The following is a 23,123-nucleotide window of genomic DNA, read 5'->3' as shown; positions in this document are numbered from 1 at the left end:
TTTGTTGTATTGTGACCATCAGTGTCTGGATGTGAATGTAAAAGTTGGTTTTGGTAGAACTGGAGTGTATTGATTTCATTTAAAGTTTTAAAAGTAAAGTTTGTTTTAAGTTTTAAAATCCCATGACTTTGGAAATTTTGCTTTTTGTCAAAACACAGAAGTGTGAGACATACAAATTACTCAGCCAAAATACCTTGTTAGTACCCCAGCATTCCGAGGTTCTTAGTATACTTTGTACATTGTTGTAGAGTATATTTTTATTTTGTTTAAGACTGCACTGTTTTGTTTTTCCTAGCAATCTGAATATTATTGATGCTGTAAGAGTACTATGCAATGGTGATGAAAATGTAGTATTGCATATTAAGTTCAAAAGGATGACATAGCCTTTGTAGATATGAATTATAAAGATCCTTCTTTTTCATGCAAGGATTTTCTTGCTTGACATAGTTGTCATCTAAAAGATTATATATTCATTTGTAATCAAAATTATTATAGCAGGTTGCAAACTAAAGCTTTTCTTTGTAAAGATTCTATACGTGAATTGAAGGAATTCTATGGGAAAAGTATTTATTTTCAAACAAACAAAAAACCTGAGTTATTGAAAGATCTGAAATGCTTGGAATAAACTGGAGGCCAGACTACGGATGAATTGGGGGAAAAATGGTGCACAATATAAATGATATTAACACTGCTGCTGTATCTTTTTATATGTAGATACACATATAATTCTAAATTTACCCTCATAGTTTTGTGTAATCTCTATAAGCAAGGAAATTATGCAAATGGTTTCAAAACCATTTGAGAACTATAAAACAACATGTGCATAATTACATTTTTATAAACAGCTGGTATGTCTCAGGAAAAAAATACACTGGGAATGTATTTAAGGTTTTAAAACATCGCTTGGACTGTATTTCACTAACTTTGCATAACTTTGGGGAGGGAAATAGAATAGAAAACTGTTAAGGTTTTTGTAAAATAACACAAGTTACTTTATTAGCTATAATTTTACAGTCAATTGTTTAGATTTCAGAAATGAAAAAGCAGTGCTTTAGCCTAATAATAGAAAGTTCCCTTTTTTTGATGGTCTTTTTAATCTATTTGTGTGGCAAGGGAATCTCAAAACTGGAACACTTGTGAATCTGTTTTTCATACTTAAGTTTTACTGTACTGTGGGCACTCAGGTTCCTTCAGTTCCAAGATAAATGAAGTCAGTTATGAGAAACTCATCTTGAATGGTAGAGTGATACAGTGGAGTAAGCAAAATTCTAAAAAGCTCTTTTATTCATATGCCTCTAGTCTAAATTTAAGTTGTAAAATATGTTCCTGAAGGTTCTTTGGATTTGTTTATTTAATATCTGATTTGTGTAAGTTACCATAGAAATGAACCTTAAAAGTAGAGAGGAAGTGGTTGTGCAAGTTACTTATGCAACTATGGGTGTTCTTCATGATTTTGCACTTTTCATGCCCTAATAGGAAAAATATTGCTCTTCCATCACTATTTTTTTTTCCTTTGTTGGAAGTTCAGAAGTGGAATTTAATCTCCCTCTATAGACACTTAGTATAAGGTACTTTTAAGAGTGAAGATAAGGATATTACTGTCAAAAATGTGAACCGTGAGGGTTTCAGAGTCTTCTGAAAGGCTCAGGTGATGTTATTGATTCAAGCTTTGATATTTATGAATGAAAGTAGTAGAGTCACAAAGTTTACATTGACCGTATAATTAAAAAGTGTACTGTTTTACACTCAAAAAAAAAAACAAAACAAAACAAGACAACCCAAAGCTATATGTTAAATATTTAGATTATTCCAAGTTGGGAGATTAGAGTAGTCCATCTGCTAATTTATTGGAAATTCCTAGTTACGGATCAAATTTGTGTGTGCAAGACAGTAAGAGGGGCTAACCTGACAGTCTGTATAGTGCTCTCTTGAAGTTTGGAGTCAATATAGCAAAATAAATTAGATTTTCAGCGCAGTTTAGAAGGGCATTATAGGTTAGGTAGCACAGTCTTTCAATCTGCTTTTTTTTGTCTTCATCCGCATGTGCTATTCAGAACAGCTTGTAGTTTATGGAGGTAATTATAACCTTAAATTCCAAAAGCACATGATATATATTTAGTTTAATGAACTTATGGGTATGTGTATGAAATGTTTGCTTAATATATTATGAAAGGTCAGACCGGATATCTGTAACAAAAATACACAAAGGTAGTCAGTGTGAGGTTTTGTGTGTTATTTTATTATGATGTAAATTGCTGAAAGCAGAAACAGAGAGCTGCTTTGCCTGCAAAACAGGCTGCTTTCACTGCCATTGTCTAAGCATTCATAAGGAAATTCAAAGCTGACTGGGCAAATATAAAGCAATGAAGTTTTTGCCCAAGGCTTGATTGTTAGTTCTCACAATTCGTTATGCTAATGTATTACAGTGCTTGCCTTGCTGTGACTAAAATGCTCATTTAAGTAACTTTTCCAATCTTTTCTATACGTTTGTATGTTCTGTAGGAATTTGTGTTTGTAGACATGTATGGACCAACATCTAGTCAAACCTAAGTTCCAACATTTACTTCTATCGGAATCCTTTTGTGTCTTTATGAAGGTTTCCCATTCCTTTTTTATTCAGTTTAAAATTCTCAGGAGTAATTGTTTGCAGGAAAATATATAACCGTGTTGCCCTTCACTTGAAAGGATGAATAACCTGTGCTGGTCAGAGCTGAATGTATAAATACACAGGTACATAAAAAGCTCTGTGTGACCTTCGTAAGTCAATGTCTAAATAATTTAGAGTTGCCTTGAAAATTCATTCGGCAAATGTTGGCAACCATCATATTTTTCCCTCTCCACAAAACTTTATTCTGAAAAGGTACTTATCAATAATAATAAAAAGGCTTTTTACTTTTAGTTGCACTGAAAAGTGTCACAAGATATTATTTCTATTATTTTCTAAAAGTTGACATTAAGCAAAAGTATCTCTCAAAATACTGTTACGATCTTTTCAAATGTGCTGTTTCCCTAAATTGACCAAAAAAAAAAAAATAATAATATTTGTGTTCTAGAAAAATGGCTACATTTTTAAAAACTGAAGTGGAAAATGTGCACTTTTTTTAGTGAAATGTTCCATTTTCTACTCCATTATCTCACTTTTTGAAAGATGTTCATCCCTGGTTTTAAATCACCGGGTCACCGGCAATACGGATCTTATTTTTTCATTTTTGTTTTTTTTTTGAAAATGTGCACCTGGGCCCTGTTCCCCTTTAGTTACACAGAACCAAATTCTGCGGGATGGAATTTGATGTACAGCTGCCTTTAGGTTTTCAGACTTGCAGCAACCTGAAATGCTGTTCTGTCTCATAACGAGAGTCTTACCCAGCTAACAGTTTACTGCAGCTAGCCACGCGAGTACCTGTGTTTTTTAGAGGGATGTTATAGTATGAGTCAGTGCTACAGCTTGCTGATAACGAAAGGGACATTGTCCTATTTCTGGCTTCTGGGAGTGTACTTCCCTCCCCTCACAGTGCTCGACCTAGGGATGAGACGATTCATCTTGTTGAAGCAGCAGAGAGCTACCCAGGCTTGTGCAAAAGTCGCTGTATTTCGCTGGTTTGGTAAGCTGGGCTGGCCAAGGGAGGAGCACTGGTGTCATTCAAGGACAGGGGCATGGGTGTGAGTGAGAGAATGGCAGCACCCGGTTTTGGTGGTGGTGTTCTCTTCAGGTTTAGCTGTAACCTGTAACTTCATTCTTCACGGGTTTGGGATTTGCTGCTAGTATCAGTGGGCTGTTGCCATAAGTAGTTAAATTACTTAATAATACCTTTTAATGTGGTTTGTGAGGAGGAAGGCATGTATCCTTGCTGGTATTTAGAAACTGACATTCAAACTAAGCTAATAGGAACTAATGCTAACTGCCCTTTCGAGCCTCTAAAAATGTTCTCCTTAATTCTTAAGTATAAAGCCATATAATGAAAGATGAATCATCTATATAATACAAGCTATATGGTTAAGCTTTTATTCCAAAAGGACTAATAAAGGAAATGATCTATATTGCACATAAACACAGAGAGCATTTTTATTAATCTACAGTACAGTGCTTGAAGATCTAAAACAGAAAGAGAAGTTTCTGCTATTCTATCTTCTGTAATGATGTTAAAACTCAACTCAAAAATGCATGCTATGAATGCCATTTTTACAAATGTTTCAATGCTGCACATATTTCAAAGGGGAATAAAACCAAAGTTCTTTTGAAATATGCCTTTGTGTGTGTGTATATATATACTTTTAAATTGAAAATTTTAACTCTATCACCTCCACTGAGCTTTTCAAATAAATGTGGGTGGACAGCTGAATTGACTTGAGTTTGCACTCCTATTTCTAGATCAAAAGGCAAAAAATAGCGTGGGAGCACTTCATTAGAATGCTTTTGTCTGTTTTTAAGATAATTTTTTTTTTAAGATTAATTTCAGGCATTGACTTGTGATCTAATTAGTTTTCTTATTGCAGGAAACATTTTAAGTGACATTACTTTTGCTAAAAATGAATATCTGAAGTACAACTGTGTAAATACAGTGAATTTTATAGTTTGTAAACACAGAATGGGTTAAGAGTGCTATAACCTTTGGGGGAAAAAAAAGGAAAAAGTAATGTATAAAACTTGAACTCACTTGTTCTATGTGCTATTGCTTTTCAAGAATAAGGCCGTAACATGGCTAAGCATATACTTCCAATGTATTCCACCACAGTAAATCTTTGAGATTCTCAAAATATATGCATATGTTCAGGTCTTAAACCCTGAGTTTCTTCAAGCAGTTTATTTAGTTTACCTGAAATTGTTAAAGTATTGTCAATATCTAATGATTTTACTTTTTTTTTTTGGTACTTAGATCTCAAGAAACTCCTATAGATGGGCAGCCTCCTGCATTACCACCCAAACAATTTAAAAAGAACAGTTGGAACCAAATTCATCATTCACACTCACAGCAGGAACTGGATAACCATATTAATGAAACATTTGATGTTCCTGCATCACCTGAAAAGTCCACAGTAAGTTTTTAGGTCTAGTTCAATGATTTTGCTTTTTTCCGAAAGATCTACTTTTGTTTAGCTAAATTCTGATACATTTCAGGGAATTGCCACGCTTGTATGTTACATTGCAGCATTTCCATTATACATACCTTCTCTTTCCTCACTACTACTACTTTTTCTACCCGCTGGAGTACTCCTTTGTCTGCTGTCACCAAATGACTACACTATATAATAACTATGCAAAACATGTTAGATCTTTTTTATAATACTCAGCTTTTCATCACTTGCAGAAACTTTTAACCTCTTCAGAAGTCACTGTCGGTTTAAAAGACAACATTGTAGGTAACTACTGCTGGTATGAAAAATTGTGTTTAACCTAGCTTTTGTCAAAAAGCTGAACCTAAAAATTCCTACTAGCATCTGGAGTAGTTTTGTCAGGAGTGGATTTTTGAATCTGTGGTAACATTTCTGATTAGAATTTCCAAGAAAGAGCCACTACCCAGAGACTTGTGACAAGGAACGTAAACATCCAAGCCAGTTTTTGCTTTCTTGAGCATGTGCTAGATGAGTAATATAATCAGTTGATTATTTTCTGTCTGAGGTGAGAAGTCACTGACCATTTTTGTGATTTTTGTTCTTAGAAAAGTTTTCAAATGGTTTTTGGTTTTATACTGATGTGGGACAAGAAATGTTTTTCAGAATGGGAAAACTCCTTAACATCCAGATGTAACAAATACTGTATAAACAGTTTCACCAACCTCAGACATTCAAAATTATGAGTCAGCTCCCAAAATTGATATTTTAGAAATGCCTATGGTTTATTTTTATTTTCATTCTGAACCCTAAGCCTAGGGTGTTCTCTCAGGCCTTGTTATAAAGTTAAGATTCCCATAAAGCCCATATTTAATTTCATAGCTGGGGTTTTAATAAAACACAAAATTGAAACTTTTTAAATTTATGAGCATTTTGGGAATGTCAGAAAAAGTTTGCCTTAATTAAATCATGAAACAGTATTTTTAACAACTCGGTCTTCTGCTGGTGCTTACTCAAGCCATAGTGAAGTTCTGTTCTGAAAAATAACACAACTCATCAAGTCTTTCTGCATTCAGTTATCTGTACCGAATTGACAAAAATAACTTTCAGTTGTTTTTTTAAAACTCCTTTTAGTTCTCACACAGCTGTGTTGTTTTTTGCAGAATAAGATTCTTTTTCCTGTGTGCATTGTCAGTGTGATTGTTTGCTCTGGTCCAATGAATTACATTTACTCAGCCCTACTTACGGCAGCACACTGTTGTAATTGAAGATGTAATTTGGTCTGCTGATTGCTTTTTATTTGGGGTACTAGAAAAGAAACACAGGATGACTCCTACATTTTGTGAAATTAGAAATTTAGGATTTTGAAAGTAATTTTTCAAGATTGCTTTTCTGATCATAATGCACTTCAGGTTTCTGTACTGTTAAAGTCTCTTCTGTTGCTCCATCTCAAGGAGCAGAGTTTTTCCAGGAAAAACTCTGATCATTTTGCCTTCATTAAGCTGTCAAATTTCCTTTGTCTATTTACGTATGAAGAGTTCATTTAGAATGGTAGTAGGACAGGTATGGAAATGAGAGCTTTTTATGGCAGCCTTCCTTAAGCATCCAGTCAGAATGTCCAGAAGTATTTGAAAACAGGTGTGGCCAGGAGTTTTTGCAGTCAGGACAAGTTAATGATGATCTACAGTGCTCTCTTCGTGTTTTTCATTATAAACAGGCAATTCAAAATTGCTTGTTAGAGTAGGAAATAATTACCCCTCTTTTTTTATCTGGGGAAAGGAATTGCACAGAACTTGCCAAACTCTGCATGTGAGCCATTGCTTATTGTTCATCCTGCCCAGAAACATTCGCCTGGTCTCCTGTGCCAGTGAACGTTGGCAAAAAATTATATGCTCCCTTCCTTCTCATCAATATCTCTTATGCTTACTCTTATGTTTACTCTTCTCTCCTTCCCCGAAGTTTTCGTCTTTTCACTACGATGAATGCGGTTGGGATGGGGTGGGGGTGGTTTGGCTTTAATCAGGAGCTTAAAACACGTGACACTGAGTTGTCTTTTTAATATTTTTTTTTCCAGTTCTTATGAGCCAAGTTTAGCAACCTTTTTACCTAATTGAACCTGCAGGTTTTGAACTTTCATACCTAATAGGAACATTTGATTTCCTTTAATACGTGGATTTTTTTCTTCTTTTCTGAATATGACTCTTATGCTTTGGGTTGTATTTGGTAACAATAAAAACATTGTTGAAATAAATCTCTTTAATAGTACTTCACATCGTCACCATGTATGTACTAGGTGATATTCAGCCTGTGACATTAATGTAGAATAAACTAAAATTCATTTCCGTGGCAATAAGTGGATTTTGCCAGATTACAAAAGTATCTAGTATTCCCCAATTTGTTGGTGGTTCCTGTGACAATGTTGTTCTGATCAGAATAATAATAAATAAATAAAATGTTTGAATTGTCAGAGCTTGACAGAACTCATACTACATTAAGCACAAAATGGGATGGAATATGGAATCAAGGTTTGGTTGCCAAACTTGTCTCAGCTTACTGCTACCATACTGCAGTTAATAGGGGAGAAAAAGTGTGTATTAATTTACCTCATTTATTATCATGTTACATTCTTACTGTGGGCTCTTTGCTGCAGTCTAAACTAAAATAATTTAAAATGTTTCAGTTTGGTAATTTGTTTCTCTTAAGACTGCTTGAAGCCATTAGTGCCATTTCTTACTCTGAGCTTCCTTTGACAGAACACACTTTTAACTTAATTACATCCAAGACTTTAAGTGTATAATTGTTTTTCCTTCTATGTAAAACTCATGAGATAAGACATTTGCCTTATTGATGTTTTCATGAGTGTCCAGTATCAGTTTCTTAATGAGGAAAATTCAAAATTATTGCATACAATATCCACAAATGCTATAGTAACAAGTAATATATTATTTTTTCTTTTTACTAGCCCAATGGTGGTATCCCCCATGACAATCTTGTTATGATCAGAATGAAACCAGATGAAAATGGAAGGTTTGGCTTCAATGTCAAGGTACAGAAACTATTCCCTTTGTGTCTGTTAAGTTGTTTTTCTGATGTTTATGGTTTATGACTTCTGTAATTTATTTTTAAAGGGTGGATATGATCAGAAGATGCCCGTAATAGTGTCCAGGGTAGCTCCAGGAACACCTGTAAGTTATCAAAAATCAAACTGTTTGAAATATCTGTGTAGCTTTAAGTATGTGCTCAAAACTAGTAACTATTTCTTAGCTGCCTATGAAACAAGCCTGTGCTGACATTATCCTAAGAAAGCAAATGATTTGCAGAACGGATTTTGTGGGGCTATATAACACTGGGGAAGAAAAGTTCAATCCTCAAAAATATTTTTCTAATGAAATAAGATTTAGTTCCTGAAAATTACAGATCTGTGGATGTTCAGTATGCACTGTTTCTTGAGCTATCATCTTAACAATGCATTTACTTGATTATTTTTTAATATAGGAATTCATACAATTTAATCTAATTTATATGGCGTCTTCTATTCTCTTAAAAACAGCTAAAACGGCAAACACCTCTTACTTTAGTGACAGATGTAGCTGAATAAAGCCAAGACTTAGGTTAAAATCAGACATCATGAATCATTCATTAGGTCTGATTGTCTGTTGTTAATGGTGTGTAGTGACTATCAATAGTGTCTTCAAACCAGGCACAATATTTTGTCACTTGATTGCCAGAAATACTGACCTGGTATTCAGCTGACTGAAGTCAGCTCTGTTTACACCTTTTACAGTAGAGTGAACCATTTATTTGCTAACAGTTAGTTAAGAAATACAACATTTTTTCCCCATTTTTTTTTCCTGTTGAAATCTGTGCTAAGAACAATGTTCTTACCCATGTAAATTATTATCTCTAAAATATTTAATAATATAAATAATTTTGGGTAAAAGCTTTAAATAGCCAGTCTCCAAGGAAAAGATAATTGGTGGTGGAATGTGCTCTTTCCTTTTTTGCAACCATAGTTGAACTGTGGTATAATAATTATTTTTATTCTTCTTTTTGGGATTACTTAGACTTGTGCATTGTCTTTGGTAATTGTCTTACTCTTGTCGTTACAATTGTAATGTTTCATACCTGAAGTATTTAAGCCTCTGAAATTGATTTAGACAATTACTCCCATCTCTTCAAAGATAACATTCTTCTTGCCTGTGTAAAATGTGATTGAAAAAGAGAAGCTCAGCCAAGCTTTCTACTTCAACCAGAGGAGTGGAGTAACAGCTACTGAAAGACATGACAATGACAGTCACCTCCCAGTGACAAATTGATCTGTACATATGAATGGCACTGTCTCATATATTGAGCAACACTCAGATTTATCATTTGAATACAATGCAGCAACCATAGCAACTTGGCTGTTAGGATTCAAGTCCCAGAGTGTAGTTACTTTCAGTTGCTATTTTAAGGTGACAAGTTGGAAATGGCTCATTTTACAGATTTTATTTTTGTGTGTTGCAGGCTGATCTTTGTGTCCCTCGTCTGAATGAAGGAGACCAGGTTGTACTGATCAACGGCAGGGATATAGCAGAACATACCCATGATCAAGTTGTTATGTTTATTAAAGCTAGCTGTGAGAGACACTCAGGGGAACTTGTGCTCCTAGTTCGACCCAATGGTGAGTGATATGTACATAATGAAAAAAATATATATATAAATAAATCAAAAAACACCTTGGATTTATTTTCTAATCTTAATTTTTTGTATTCTGATGGAATGCTTATCTTTTAAGAAGTAACTCCCTTCCTTGAAAAGGACTTGCACCAATACAGCCTATTGTATAAATCTTAACTGATCCCATACTCTCAGGAACTGTTCAGAACTCTAGGTATTACGAATGAATAGCGAAGCCAGAGATCACGTATTTCTAACAGAGAGATTTCTAACAGAGAGAAGTAAACTGAGGTTACTGTAATTCCCTTGAAGAAAAAGAAAAACACAAAACAAGAACCCAGTGTTTGGAAGCCTTTGGAGTTCCATATATGCAAAATCCTCCTATATGTTTTAAAAACAATTCAGAATGACTGGTAACATTTCTACTTGATGCAGAAAGTGCTAAAAATGCAGTTGAAATAACAGTGTTTTCTATATACTCATGACGTAAACCGTTGAAGTATTGCCAGCAGATGGTCACTGGAGTTAATTCTGCTCTACATCCCAATTATAATACAGTTGCACAGGAAAGGAAAACGAAAAATCATGTTCAATCAGAATAATTGAAATTACTTCAGGAGAATGTCTAACACCTCATAAACAATATTTCCTGTATTCATGCTTCCTGCTTGTGCTCACGTTCTGTGTGCAAGCTTTCTTGCAGTTTTTATGTTTACTTTCTTTTTCATATAAAACTGTTTATAAGTTACTAAATTGGTGTCCCCTTATGTGTTGATTATCTTTGTGTTCTGGATAAAAACATTTGAGCTGTAGAAGTGAGGAGCTGCCAGTTTCCTCCTTCATGATCATGCAATTTCAACTAAAGAGAGGATTTCTAACAGCATGTTTGTTATGTACAGTAGATGATGCATATTATTTTTCAGTTTGTTTATAGGCAGGGCACACATACAGCATTGATAGTGTTATAATGGCATATATTAGTGCTAAATTCTCTGGTGGGCTGTATGTCTTGCCCTAATCACCAAAGCCTGAAAGAACAAATCAATACAAAATGAAATAAAAGTAAAAATGTAAATGTACCTGTAGTATCTTCAGAGGCATGATGTGGGAATTTGAGATTAGGGAGTACACCAGACAAGGTAGGGTCTAACATGAGGTTTGATCAAAATGTGAACAGTCAATGATGTGCTTTTGCTTAAAATGACTATTAAAGCCAAAAATAGCTTTGTCATGGGTGCTAGTAATCAGTAAAGGCTACTTCTCCTTGATGATGGAGATTAAAATCAATGTTTTTAATAAATGTGGGTTTTTCTACAGGAGAGAAGTGCCTTTTTAGTTGACTTAAATAAGTGACTTAAAGTTAACTTTACTTGCCAAACAGCATGTCTGGTTAGAGCCTTCATACTCATATTTTTTCTGTAGCTGTCTATGATGTTGTGGAAGAGAAGCTGGAGAGTGAGCCTGACTTCCAGTACATCCCTGAGAAATCTCCACTTGATGGTGTCCATCAAGATGATAATGCTCTGAGGGAATCCATGATTCAGCTAGCAGAGGGGCTTATCACTGGAACTGTTCTGGCTCAGTTTGATGTGAGTACTGTCACCTGCATTTGTGTGCAAGTTTCAAGTCTTTTGGGATAGTAATAATTTTAAACAGAGAAAACTTCACTTAAATTTCAGTACCATCAGCAATTTTGAGTAAAACAATTGACTCAACACTCAAAAGAAAGATTTTTTTTTTTAAAAAATAAAAAGGTCCTGTAGAGAAACAATACATGTCCAAAGTTATGGCGTAGAATAACCAATCCAAATACTACTTCTAAATGTTGTTTCAGTTTTAAATGGCCTTATTGATTGCTTGCAACTTTTTATGGTTATCAGGGGCCTATTTTAATAAACTTTTATAGTGGTGATGACAAAAATCCATACCAAAGATTTGTGTTCTGTACTCAGACCTTTATTACTAATCAAAGTTAATGTAGGAGCTGAATGACAGCTAAACTGTTGACATTTTATGGACAATTTCAATGAGGGAATATAAAATTAGCAATGGAAAATACAGCCCTATTAAGAATGTGTAACAAATTACTTTATAAATAGTTAATTTTTTGGCATATTTGAAAAGAACAGTGCATTTCTTTTGGTATCCATAGCTGCTGATAGCTATAGTCTTTCTTTAGCGCTAACCTGTGCTCTGGTGATACTCCATCTTCATTAATGCATGAGGTCAAGTGACTTAAAGCAAGAAGCAGTAATTTGTAAAACACGGCAAAGTGAATTCCTCACCAGAGACCTAAGGTTATGTATCACAATGTATTTTTATAAAACATGCTATTTGAGACTTCTGGTAAAATGTACTTATTTTATACATAGAATAGTACCCACATTTTGCAGCATATGTACCTTGTATGTTAAACTGCACAGGTTTACACTGGGAGCTCTTCCAGGGAAAGTTACGGTTTTGTAACACCTAATGTTACATAAATGGCTTTGGTGTGTGTGTTTGGGTCAAGAAATGTGTGGGTGTACTGACACACAACTCCCAGGTCTTCATTTAGCTGTTCCATTACCACAGGATGTCAAACTTGTGCATGGAATGTGTGTAGTCACCATGTTTTATGCTGGAAGGGAAAGTGAAAGGTTGTGTTCTCTGGTTGAAAAGTGATTTCAAAGCTCTACTTGCCACATCTCTTGCTCAGGTTTAGGGCCTCTTTTCTGTCAATTCACTTAGGAGTTCAATTTAAAACAAAGTATTTAAATGATTCAGATTTGAAGTTTTTAAAGTGCTTTTTATTGAACCTGGATGATATCACTGGTACTGTTTGCAGCATAATAGTTACGGCAGTGAATGACTAAGGCATGACAGGACAGAGACCTCTCAAAGGAGATACTGTGCAAGAAAAGCACAGGATTCACTGTATACCTAATGAAATGCAGGAAGATATCTGACAAAACAAAACAAAACAAAAGCTCTCAAACAACTTCATTGTAGGTAGAGAGCTGTACACAACACCATCTGCTTGCCCCAAACCACCATGTGGAATGTCAGTATCTGCCAATTCCCTTAACATTATATAATACTGACTTCACTGCATTAGTGTTCTTATGGAAGTCTGAAATTTAACAGTCAGTTTGTCTTCAACCAAATTGTGATGATGTCTCAATTATTTTAAATGATCCCATAGAATATTTCACAGGGTTTTCTTATGAAAAGTATTTCCATATTTGTTGAAACTATCTTTGTTCAGTAATTTATGTTATAAAAAGTACCTCTATGCATATACTAACAGGTATTTTATATCTTGACCATCTTTTTTGTCTTTAGCAATTGTATAGGAAAAAACCTGGAATGACAATGTCTTGTGCCAGATTACCTCAAAACATTTCCAAAAATAGATACAGAGACATTTCGCCTTGTAAGTATGTGTGTGTGTTTGTGTTCTAGAAGTATTTTACCCTGGTTAGTAAATAAGTAACAGCTTTCTAAATTTTTTTCAGATGATGCTACACGGGTTATTTTAAAAAGTAATGAAGATTACATCAATGCAAATTACATAAATGTGAGTACTGTTTTTAAAAATACTTTCTGACATTAAGTACTTTTGCAGTTTTGCAACAGAGAACTCAAGTGAAAAAAAAAATAAATTCATGTGAACCTAGTCGAGGCTAGAATGTCTGGGTAAGCCTGTAATCAGATGGTTTGAAATTTACCGTAGGTTTGCTTAATTGCTAATAGTTTGTGGCAGGTATTTTTATTTATGTATTTATTTTTTAAATAAAAAGGAGAAGGTAGCCCTTTACCAAAGGAACACATTATTCTTCTTGGATTACTAATGTGGCAGTAGTGACTAAGTTACAGTAAATAGGATTCATGTAATGATGCTTTTTAATCTGTTAGTCATTAAACATTGTCTGATGTGTAACTTACAGAAATTCATTCTCATGGTGAATGCAAGAATTAAAATAATGATTTTTATCTTTTCTTAGATGGAAATCCCTTCTTCCTCTATAATAAACCAGTACATTGCTTGTCAAGGTCCATTGCCAAACACTTGTCCTGATTTTTGGCAGATGACTTGGGAACAAGGCTCATCTATGGTTGTAATGTTAACAACTCAAGTTGAACGGGGTAGAGTAAGTACAAGATTCTCTTAAATATCACTTACTTAAAAAAATCTGTTGATGATTGCCATTTAAAAGATCCGAGGAAGATACTGTTATGACAGGTAGTGCAACTGTTTTCATAAGGGCAGTGCATTCTTAATATTCATCACTACAACAGTACTAAATTTTAAACCTTTTGATGTTCTTAGTGTAGCTAATATTAAAACTTGGTTCAGTGCTGAAATACTTTTAAGTCCTCACGTTTTTCTTAAAATATTTTGGCTTACTGGTTTGACTCTTGTCAAACTAGAATTTACTTTCATGAGACTCCTTTTCTCTAATCTTCAAATGAAGAAACTCCAAAAAAAAATGGAATCAGTTTTTGTAATTAGCTCTTTGATATGTAGAGATGAATTTTTAAGGCAGCCTAAAGTAGCTTTGTAGTGTTGAGATAACGTGCCTGGGTGTCTGTCTTTAAGAGAATCATTGATAAACTTGAAGTCTAAAATTCTTCATAAAATGTTCTTCTGAGGCTATGAACATTTGTGAAAAAATCATTGTCGTTTTTCAGCCTTTTTGGTACAAAAACCTGCAGAAGTAGAGACTTACGAATTGCTGAAAATAACTGCTCATGGTGCTATCAAAGGCTTTTTTTTTTTTTTTTTTTTTTTCAAAAAAAAAAAAAAAGCAATAGTTTATTAGCTTCATTTGTTGTCCTTTTGAAACAAGCAAAACAATAAAATCTAGTCATATGAATGGTTTAATTCCAGTGTTATCAGGTCTGGAGCATTCACAGTAGCACCGGATGATCAAGTGTGTGGACCGAAATGACATAGTAGAATAATAGTTCAGTGGAATTTCTCATAATTCAGGATTTCTTTTGAAGACGGATTTATGGAACATTGTGGGTGTTCTGATCAACTCAGACTATATTTCAGCTGTCTCTATCTATTGTAACCTAGTAATAACCATGTATTTGTTGGGAGGTCAGGCCTCTAAATGTAATTAAAATAATTGAAGGGGAGTTGCGGTGTTTTAAACCTTTTTTCAGTGACTCAACATTAGCATGATGCTGCCTGCTCCCAAATAAATATGATTAGAGGGAATTTCAGTACAAGTGCCCTTTTAATTTGAATTTTCTTTACAAATCTGCTACAAACAGACTTGCAATAGCAGTTCTGAGGTTCCCCCACCCTGCTCAATAATGATATTTGTGGAGCTCTTTGGAGAGCTGCTAAATAATTAAGTAAAAGGACTTATCTGTCTTATACCCATAGGCAGACTCCCTGCTCTAAAGCTGATCATGAGGCTACTGACATCACTATCCCACTGCATGCCGGGATGTCTCAGTGGAGCAGGAAGTCTGCAAATCTGGCTGCTCTTAAAGAATCGCCAGGTGGGTTGGAAAAACAAAAGTACACTTGAGCTGAAATGACCTCTATGATTAGGCCGTTAAGCAATATATCTAAAAATCTTAGTTTTTAGAGTTTTCATTTATCAAGAGTCTTTGAAGCCCACCATCTGCATTCCTCTAATTTCTGAATTGGTTCAGCAGCCTTTTTGTTGCTTATCTCCTTTCTCTTTTTCATATGTTCTTTTCCCATATACATGTGCTTTAAGAAGATTACATTAAGTTTTTAGAGGTCAGAAACATTTATAAAGCAGCATTTTTTGTCACTCAAGTGTAAAGATGAAATATTTTATAAATACAATTTTAAAACAAATTGTAGCGAAAGATAAAGGCATCCATCCTCAATTTACGCTAACACTGAGTTGGTGCTCTGTGGTACATTATATGATATGCAGTTGATTAAGTAGCACAGTCTATTTGGTAAGTAAACTAATAGTAATTACAAAGTGATCAAAATATTCTTTACTGAACAAAGGAATAAGCAACTAGAGAGATAATAATATAAAAAAAATAATATTCTGAATTGAAACACAAACGTCTTCAAAAATGTGTTGACTTCAGGTTAAATGCCATCAATACTGGCCGGAGCCATCAGGAAGCTCATCATATGGAAATTTCCAGATCACCTGCCATTCAGAAGAAGGAAATCCTGCCTATGTGTTTCGAGAAATGACATTGACTAATCTGGAGGTAAAATCATTTTTTATATATCATTTTTTACACACACACATATATATATATATATATATATATATATACACACACACACACACACACACACATATGCATATAAAGTATTAATCTGTGGGATCCTCACAGACTAGCTGAAACTACCTAATCAGTCTTTTTTAAATCTTGATGACATATCCGTGTGAATAGAACTGCTTGTTTCTAGAAACCTTTAGAAAACCAGTCTTACTGCAATGTTTTTACTTTTATAAATTCTGCTGTTAGTATGATAACCATTTGTAAGCAAAGTAACCAAATCACAAGGATTTGGTTTCAATAATAATATTAATTGGTTTAGAATCATATAAAAGATATATTATTTGTCTTAAAGACTTTTATTGGTGTCTTTCAAGTCCTGGAAAAGAGTAATTAAAAAGTTGAGAAACTTGTTCTTCCCTTAATGCTTTTAATGAAACATCAAACAGAAGCAGTGTTTGAGTATTGCTACTGAAAAACCTCCTTTTTGGTGGCAAACGGTTCTTAATAATTCCATCTTGGAGATAGTGTGCAAGTAGATGGAAGATAAATCCTGCTGAGAGAAGTATGAATTGGGATCAGCAATGAGATGTAAACCAGGACCTTCCAGACTGAACATGCGTAGCATGGAGTTTGAGGGAATGTGTAGTTTCTGGAGCTTTGCCAGTCAGCATTTCAGTTTCAGAAATGTTTGGAAATGGTTATCTGGAGTTCAGTTCATGTACTTGTCTCTCACTGCATGGATTTCCAGATGAGATGCCGGTTTTATAGAACTTCCTTTTAGTCAATTTGCAGTTAAAATTCCTTTCCTGTGTGCTGTTGAGACAATTGCTCATTTATTATCAGTAGTGGAAGCTCTGTAAACGATTCCATGCCAAAGGGTTATTTAACGTACTGTAACTTCTTCTGTTCTTTGAAATGCTGCTTTTACTCTGATTGTACGGCCTGCCCCTTCTGCTCACCAGAGGCATGTGATACGTTTGTGACATTTGAGCGAGGGGGTGGGAGTGGAAAACCAAGTCATTCTGCATCTCGTGAAGTAAGCTGGATAAAATTAGAGGTGCAGATAAGTCCAACACAATACTGGTGTTCACACAAAATCCGAAGGAAGGCTTTCATGCCTGGAAGTCCTGTCCAGTCCTCTCTCTACTCCTGTGCTGCCATTTGATCTAGCAAGACGGTACCTCTGTCTGCTAAATTTCTTTTGTTAAAGATTTGGCTACCTTTTTTTAAACACGAACATCTGATGTTTAGATAGACTGTTTGTATCTAACCTGCTGTTTTTGTTTTTAACAAAAAAATGTAATTGTAATATCAACAATGAGCAAAAATTAACTGAAAGTTTCCAGAAGCTACATCTATTATAGGCACAAGTTGATGTAAATGTATCATTGCTTTTTATTTATTTGTTTGTTTTCCGCGCCATGGAACTTGAGTTACCCTTCAATAAATCTTATGTTTCTGATTAGAAAGAGGAAAGCCGCCAACTGACCCAAATTCAGTACATAGCATGGCCTGATCATGGGGTTCCTGATGACTCCAGTGATTTCCTAGATTTTGTGTGTCTTGTGCGAAAGAAGCGGGCTGGCAGAGAAGAACCTGTTGTTGTTCATTGCAGGTATCCCTTTTTTTCCCCTCCAATTTTGCTAAATCACAAAACTGACCTTATTTGTTATCAAAGAGTATTTCTGTGCTTTGTTGTTCAAATAAACATTTAACTGTATCCACAGATTACAGGAGGACTCAACCTTTGAATTAAACAGTTCCTTTTTCTTAAAGTTGTAATCACTTTCAATAAGCAGAATTTCGGGTATCTACATCCATGAATCTAGGTGGGGATTGATTTGTTTAAGTTAAATTATTGTGCTAGTGGTTTATGTAATTCAAGGAGATGGTGAAAGATACCTATGAAGCTTGCTTAAGATGACTACTTTTTTATGACTTTGTCTATCAGAAATTGTATTTAATTGGTTTGGCTATCTTTTCTGCTTTGTGTTTGTCAGGGTAAATCTTCTGAGTTAGGGAAAACCGATCGGCACTGCTAGAATTCCAGTGTCTCAAAATGATATTTTTCTTCAATTTCATTATTGCTGTATTTTGGTTGATATGGTTCTGAACAAATAGTTTCATTAACACGGTACGAAGTGTGCAAGTCTACAGAGACGCTGGAGTTTAGGAACAATTTCATTCCTCTCAGTGAGGTATAAACTTGGCTCCACTCTGATAATTTCAGTACCAACATTTAAAACAATTTCATGTCTCTCAGGAAACAAAGGAGAGAATACCACAGTTTGGCATAATTTACTTAATTGACCTAACTTGATGGCTCTTGGGAAATATAACTGAATTTCACTAGGAAGGTCAAGCTGAAGGAGCCCAGGGTTTTTTTCTTCCTCATGGTGTTTGCATTCTATTTTTACTAGCTTGTGCTGCTCAGTATAAGGGGACTAGACATTACAGCACCAAAATGGTCAAGTTTGGTTTTAGACCTGAGGCATCAGTTTTAGTATGGGGAATCCAAGTACCTAATAGAGAAGACTCCTCTATCATACAAGAGTAGTTTAAAATGGAGTGAAGAAAAAAAAAAAAAGATTGTAAAGCAACAAAAATCTGAAGAATAGGGAAGGTTTTTTTACGTTGAGATACTTTAAAACACTCGTTTTCAAGTTGTGTTCATCGCTATTGCTTCTCTGATTACATTGAGTTCTCGGTTCTACTAACAAGTTTTCTGACTGAACTGAGAGTGGTTAAACAATTTATAATCCATATAGCCTGAACACAGTGCTGATGAAAGGATGCTCTGGTGTAACAATCCTTATTCCCTGTACAAATTGGTGACTTCCTTCTAAATTAGTGGGGTGTTTTTTTTTTTGAGATTTGCCATTGTAGAAGAGTACTGAGATGAGAAACTTTGGAAGTGAGTGAATCTTAACTGTAAGCATTATATTTTAAACAAAAATATGTTTCTATGGCACCTTTCTCAGTAGACTTTAAAGGGAAAAAAAGTGTAGCACAGAATGTACTTCAAGAAAGAAACGTTGTTCAAACTAAGGCTGAATGTACTCCGTTCTGTTTGGATCACTGATCATAAATAGATGCTTCAGGAAAATTAAGAACCTAACAAGGTTTTATGGTGCTTGTGCCATGTAACTTGCCCAGATTCCAGCACGTTTCAAGTTAAAGAAGTTACTGAACCTGTTACGTTTGTCTGCATAGCAGCTCCAGTGCCTTTCTTTTCCAAAGACATTTGTGTTCTTGTTTCTGAGCTCTTGAATTCCTGCATTCCTGTCCTTTGGCAAGTTCTGCAAAGTTGCATCTAAGCTTTTATTTTTGTTTTGTTTTTACTTTAACAAGGCTTCTAACAGTTTAGCTGAACAGTTTCTAATTCTTGTTCTGTAAGAGATGGTGGGCCACCCACCCTGTTCCTGCCATTCATGATTTTCTTGTCTTCTGTTAAATTTCAGTGTTCCACTCCATCAAGCATTGGTTTCTTTTCCTAAGCTGAAGAGTCTTAGCTTACCTGATATTTATCATATGGAAACTGTATCATACTTTCCATCCTTATTCTTGCCCTTATCTGGATCTTTTGACATTGCAAAATGAATTGTTAAAGATTCTTTGACAAATACCGTTCCTGCTTGCATTTCATGGTGTATTCTGCATACAAATTCTGTATGTGTAAATTCTAGAAGTGTAAAATGTTGTGGAGTAATTTTATATAACCAGTACATTTACATCTTGTCGTGAAATTTTCATGACATCACTGAAATATGCAGTAGCTTTGATGCCACCTTCTGGACAAAAACTTAAAGTAGTAGTTTGGCTGGATTTAATCTGAAATTATGCTTCAAAATTGGAACAATTAAGTTTCAAATACAATGTTTATATTAACTAATTAATTTAGAAGCAAACTTTCATTTACTGACAAATAATAATTGTATGACTTGAGATAATGGTGATGTCTGAAAAAACAGATTTGGTTTTATATTCAAGTATGCAGGAACATTAGGTTTCTATTTTAAAACTGCAAAACAATATTTTGAATGAATAAATAAATTTGTAGATTCTGTTAGTTAAAGGCTAGGTTAAGAACTGTTAATTCTCTGAAGAGGATTGACAGTTCTGCACTGCCTTTTGTTCTTTTCAGGCAGGATGGAAGCTTCCAGTGATACCCAGTCTGTCTAACCCCTGTTATTGTAAAGCTCAGTCATGAGAATCCTTGAGAAGGAAGGTCTTAAGTTCAGTGGGGTAGTTTATACAACAATTAGGAAAACGTGGCCTTTAAATGTGAACCGTCTTTCCAATAGTTTTTTTTTTGTTGTTTTTACAGTGCTGGGATTGGACGGACAGGAGTTCTCATCACTATGGAGACAGCAATGTGTCTCATTGAGTGCAATCAGCCTGTTTATCCATTAGATATTGTAAGAACTATGAGAGATCAAAGGGCCATGATGATCCAAACACCTGTGAGTATCATACTTGTTTTTCTGTGTTGTAGAAGAATAATTTCATATTATTTAGTTGTATCATTAAACATATTTTAATATACTTGTTGTTTATCATTTCTCAAAGAAGACGTCTTTACCCAGTGTAGCTGCAGCTGTGGCTTATCTGGAAATAAATTGCTCTAGTTATTGGAAAAGAGCAAGTCTTAAAATTTCTACAAAAACAACTTGGGAAAAAGCAGTGGCTTTTTCAGGGTTATCTGTCAGTTAATGTCAAAAAGGGCCAATTTTCAGTAGTTTTCAAATTGTTCCATAGAGAAAGCAGGAGCATAATTCTGAAAGTTAGAAGTGGAAATAATATAAAAGTCTAACGCAGAAAGACCTAAGACATGCAAGAAAAAACCTTCATTGGTGCAATTTGGTGATTTTATTACCCTAGTAATAATGAAAACAAAACTTCACACCATCCAGTAATGACTTGAGTAAGGGGGAAATAATAATAAAAAAAATTAATGAGTTTGTACATCTCTATAGCATACATAGAGAGGAAAAGACTTTTATTAGTAAAGGGGGGAGGTACAGGGTTCTAACTACAATTCCCCCCCTCCCTCCACCCCCGAAGGTGCTAAATATCTTTTTGTTTTGTTTTTCTACTCAAAAAAAATGAGCATGTTCTATCTGCAGTGTGTTCCACTACATCAGAATGGGGGGGGGGGGGGGTATAATAAACAATATCTATCATAATTTCTCCTTTTGATGTCTCTTCCCGATTTTGTATATCCTGAAAGATTCACTTAATGTCCGCAAGATGGCCCCATGCATGAATCCCCTGTATGCTTACTATAGGAAGAGAATTTGGAAAGGCTCCTTTAGGGAGCACTGGAGGCAGAATGCATATGCTCCACAAATAAGTATGAATTCAAATATATTAATACATATGCAACAATAAAATATAGTAATTCTATTACTAAATCTGTTACTGTGCCCATTTAAGACTAGATGTCAACAATTACTTGTTGACCACTAGTTGTGGTGCTTTACAAAACAGTGATTTTTATTTTCTTTTATTTTTATCCTATTTGAATTTGGTTGCTGTTGTTTTTTTTAAACTATTATTTGTATTATTTATATGTTTAAAACAAGGTATCAGTGGCCTCTGCGTATGCTGGTGCTCAACTTGAATGTGTGTGGAGTTAGACATTACATAATATTAAGAAATTGGGTTTTGTTTTTTTCAACATGAAACACTTTTTTAATCAAATTCTGAGAGATGCCAGTAACATGGCAGAATTAATGTAAGTATGAAGAAATGCTTTAGTAGTTGATAGTGCTAGCTACAGATGCTGCTATGGCTTCTAAATGCTAAGTGCACGGAAAGGCTAGGTCAGTGAAACTTCAGTAATGAAATGAAGGGCAGAAAATTACTGAAGAAGTGGTGTTATAAGAACAGGACTGGTGTTGTGGGTGTGACTTCAGTTACATATTTCAAAGTGCTATTCATTTCACTCTTCTGTCGAGAAAGAAGTTTCTCAAGTTCTAATACACTGTCTCTATTGTTTTGTGTTTTCTAAACTAACTTTGAAGCACAGTTCTCAGACCATCAAGGAAATAAGGTTGGAAATACTAGAGGCCTTTCCTGCTTCCAAAGGACATGTCTCAAGTCTGTTTCTTTTCAATTAATTGAATCTGCTTTCCTTTTCAGAGTCAATACAGATTTGTATGTGAAGCTATTTTGAAGGTGTACGAAGAAGGATTTATTAAACCTTTACAAGCATCACCACATAAATAAAGAGCAAAAACCCTAGGATATCAATTGAGGAATCCTGTCCTCTATATAATGAACTGGCAGCATTCTTTGTGCCATAATACTGCTTGCAGGAAATGATAGTGAAGTACGGCAAAGAATTGACAAAGGACTTTGAAAACTTCAGCACTGTTGCACTTTATGTTGAAACAAAATCAGTCTCTGAAACTCTTCTAACCTTCATCTGTTTGAAGACTTTATTTTCGTGCTTTGCTCCGAACAAACCACAAACTGAAAGAACTAATTGTGTTCAGGGTAATCTACGATATTTCATTGTAGTGCCATATACTGCGCTTCTGGTTGAATTGCTACAAACAAGGCTTGGAATTATTTCACTTTGTTTTACACCCATGTCTCTTAAAAATGGAAAACAAATGAAAAAATACACTAAGCCATGGTCTTTCTCCAGTGCTAGGTTTATTTACTATGTACAGACTCTCACTGTTTTGTTTTTTTTACAACATTAGCAATATTGCCGATACTAGATAGATACACACTGCCTACTGATGCAGCACACTGTCCTACACCCTAATTAGAGACCAGCTGGTTGTTAGAGGAAAGCTGGCATCTGTGTTAACCCAGCAGTAGCTGCATAATGCCCACTTACCAGCATCTTGTAAAAAAAAAAAAAAAAAAAAAAAAGGAAAAAAAAAAAAAGAAAACAGAAAAAAAAACAATAATAATAAAAATTAAAAAAAAAAATAAACAGCATTTCTTTGACACAGCTTGTGTGTCATACACTGGTGTATTCTGATTCATGTGACTTAAGATTACGTGATGGGAACTAGTGCATGCATTGTCTTAACCCCTTAAGTGCCTTGAGACTTACAGCGTACATCCAGTGAAAGGCACTCATGATTCTGTGGGGGGTGGTCTTGTCCTGTCATATTTATCTTAATGGGTTCAGATTTTAAAAACAGCCCTTGGTGCTTGGAATATGTTACTGC

General features: G+C 34.7%; 1 protein-coding gene across 3 annotated transcripts in view; it reads left to right on the top strand.

The window, feature by feature from the left end:
• The window catches only part of PTPN4 (protein tyrosine phosphatase non-receptor type 4), a 106,833-nt gene extending 84,034 nt beyond the window's left edge, over positions 1 to 22,799 (top strand). For all 3 annotated transcript variants that reach the window (XM_032190175.1, XM_032190172.1, XM_032190173.1), the window contains 12 exons: positions 4,875 to 5,034; positions 8,012 to 8,095; positions 8,178 to 8,234; positions 9,556 to 9,712; positions 11,131 to 11,297; positions 13,033 to 13,123; positions 13,206 to 13,267; positions 13,695 to 13,841; positions 15,784 to 15,912; positions 17,397 to 17,545; positions 20,258 to 20,393; positions 22,075 to 22,799. In XM_032190175.1, the coding sequence (XP_032046066.1) occupies positions 4,875 to 5,034; positions 8,012 to 8,095; positions 8,178 to 8,234; positions 9,556 to 9,712; positions 11,131 to 11,297; positions 13,033 to 13,123; positions 13,206 to 13,267; positions 13,695 to 13,841; positions 15,784 to 15,912; positions 17,397 to 17,545; positions 20,258 to 20,393; positions 22,075 to 22,161 (1,426 nt within the window). In that variant the 3' untranslated portion in view covers positions 22,162 to 22,799. The remainder of the gene's footprint in view (positions 1 to 4,874; positions 5,035 to 8,011; positions 8,096 to 8,177; positions 8,235 to 9,555; positions 9,713 to 11,130; positions 11,298 to 13,032; positions 13,124 to 13,205; positions 13,268 to 13,694; positions 13,842 to 15,783; positions 15,913 to 17,396; positions 17,546 to 20,257; positions 20,394 to 22,074) is intronic.
• Positions 22,800 to 23,123: the final 324 nt, after the last annotated feature.

Source organism: Aythya fuligula, chromosome 6, assembly GCF_009819795.1.
Source record: "Aythya fuligula isolate bAytFul2 chromosome 6, bAytFul2.pri, whole genome shotgun sequence".
NCBI lineage: Eukaryota > Metazoa > Chordata > Aves > Anseriformes > Anatidae > Aythya > Aythya fuligula.
The sequence above is the reverse complement of the archived record's forward strand: the minus strand, read 5'-3'. Positions and strand labels throughout refer to the sequence as shown.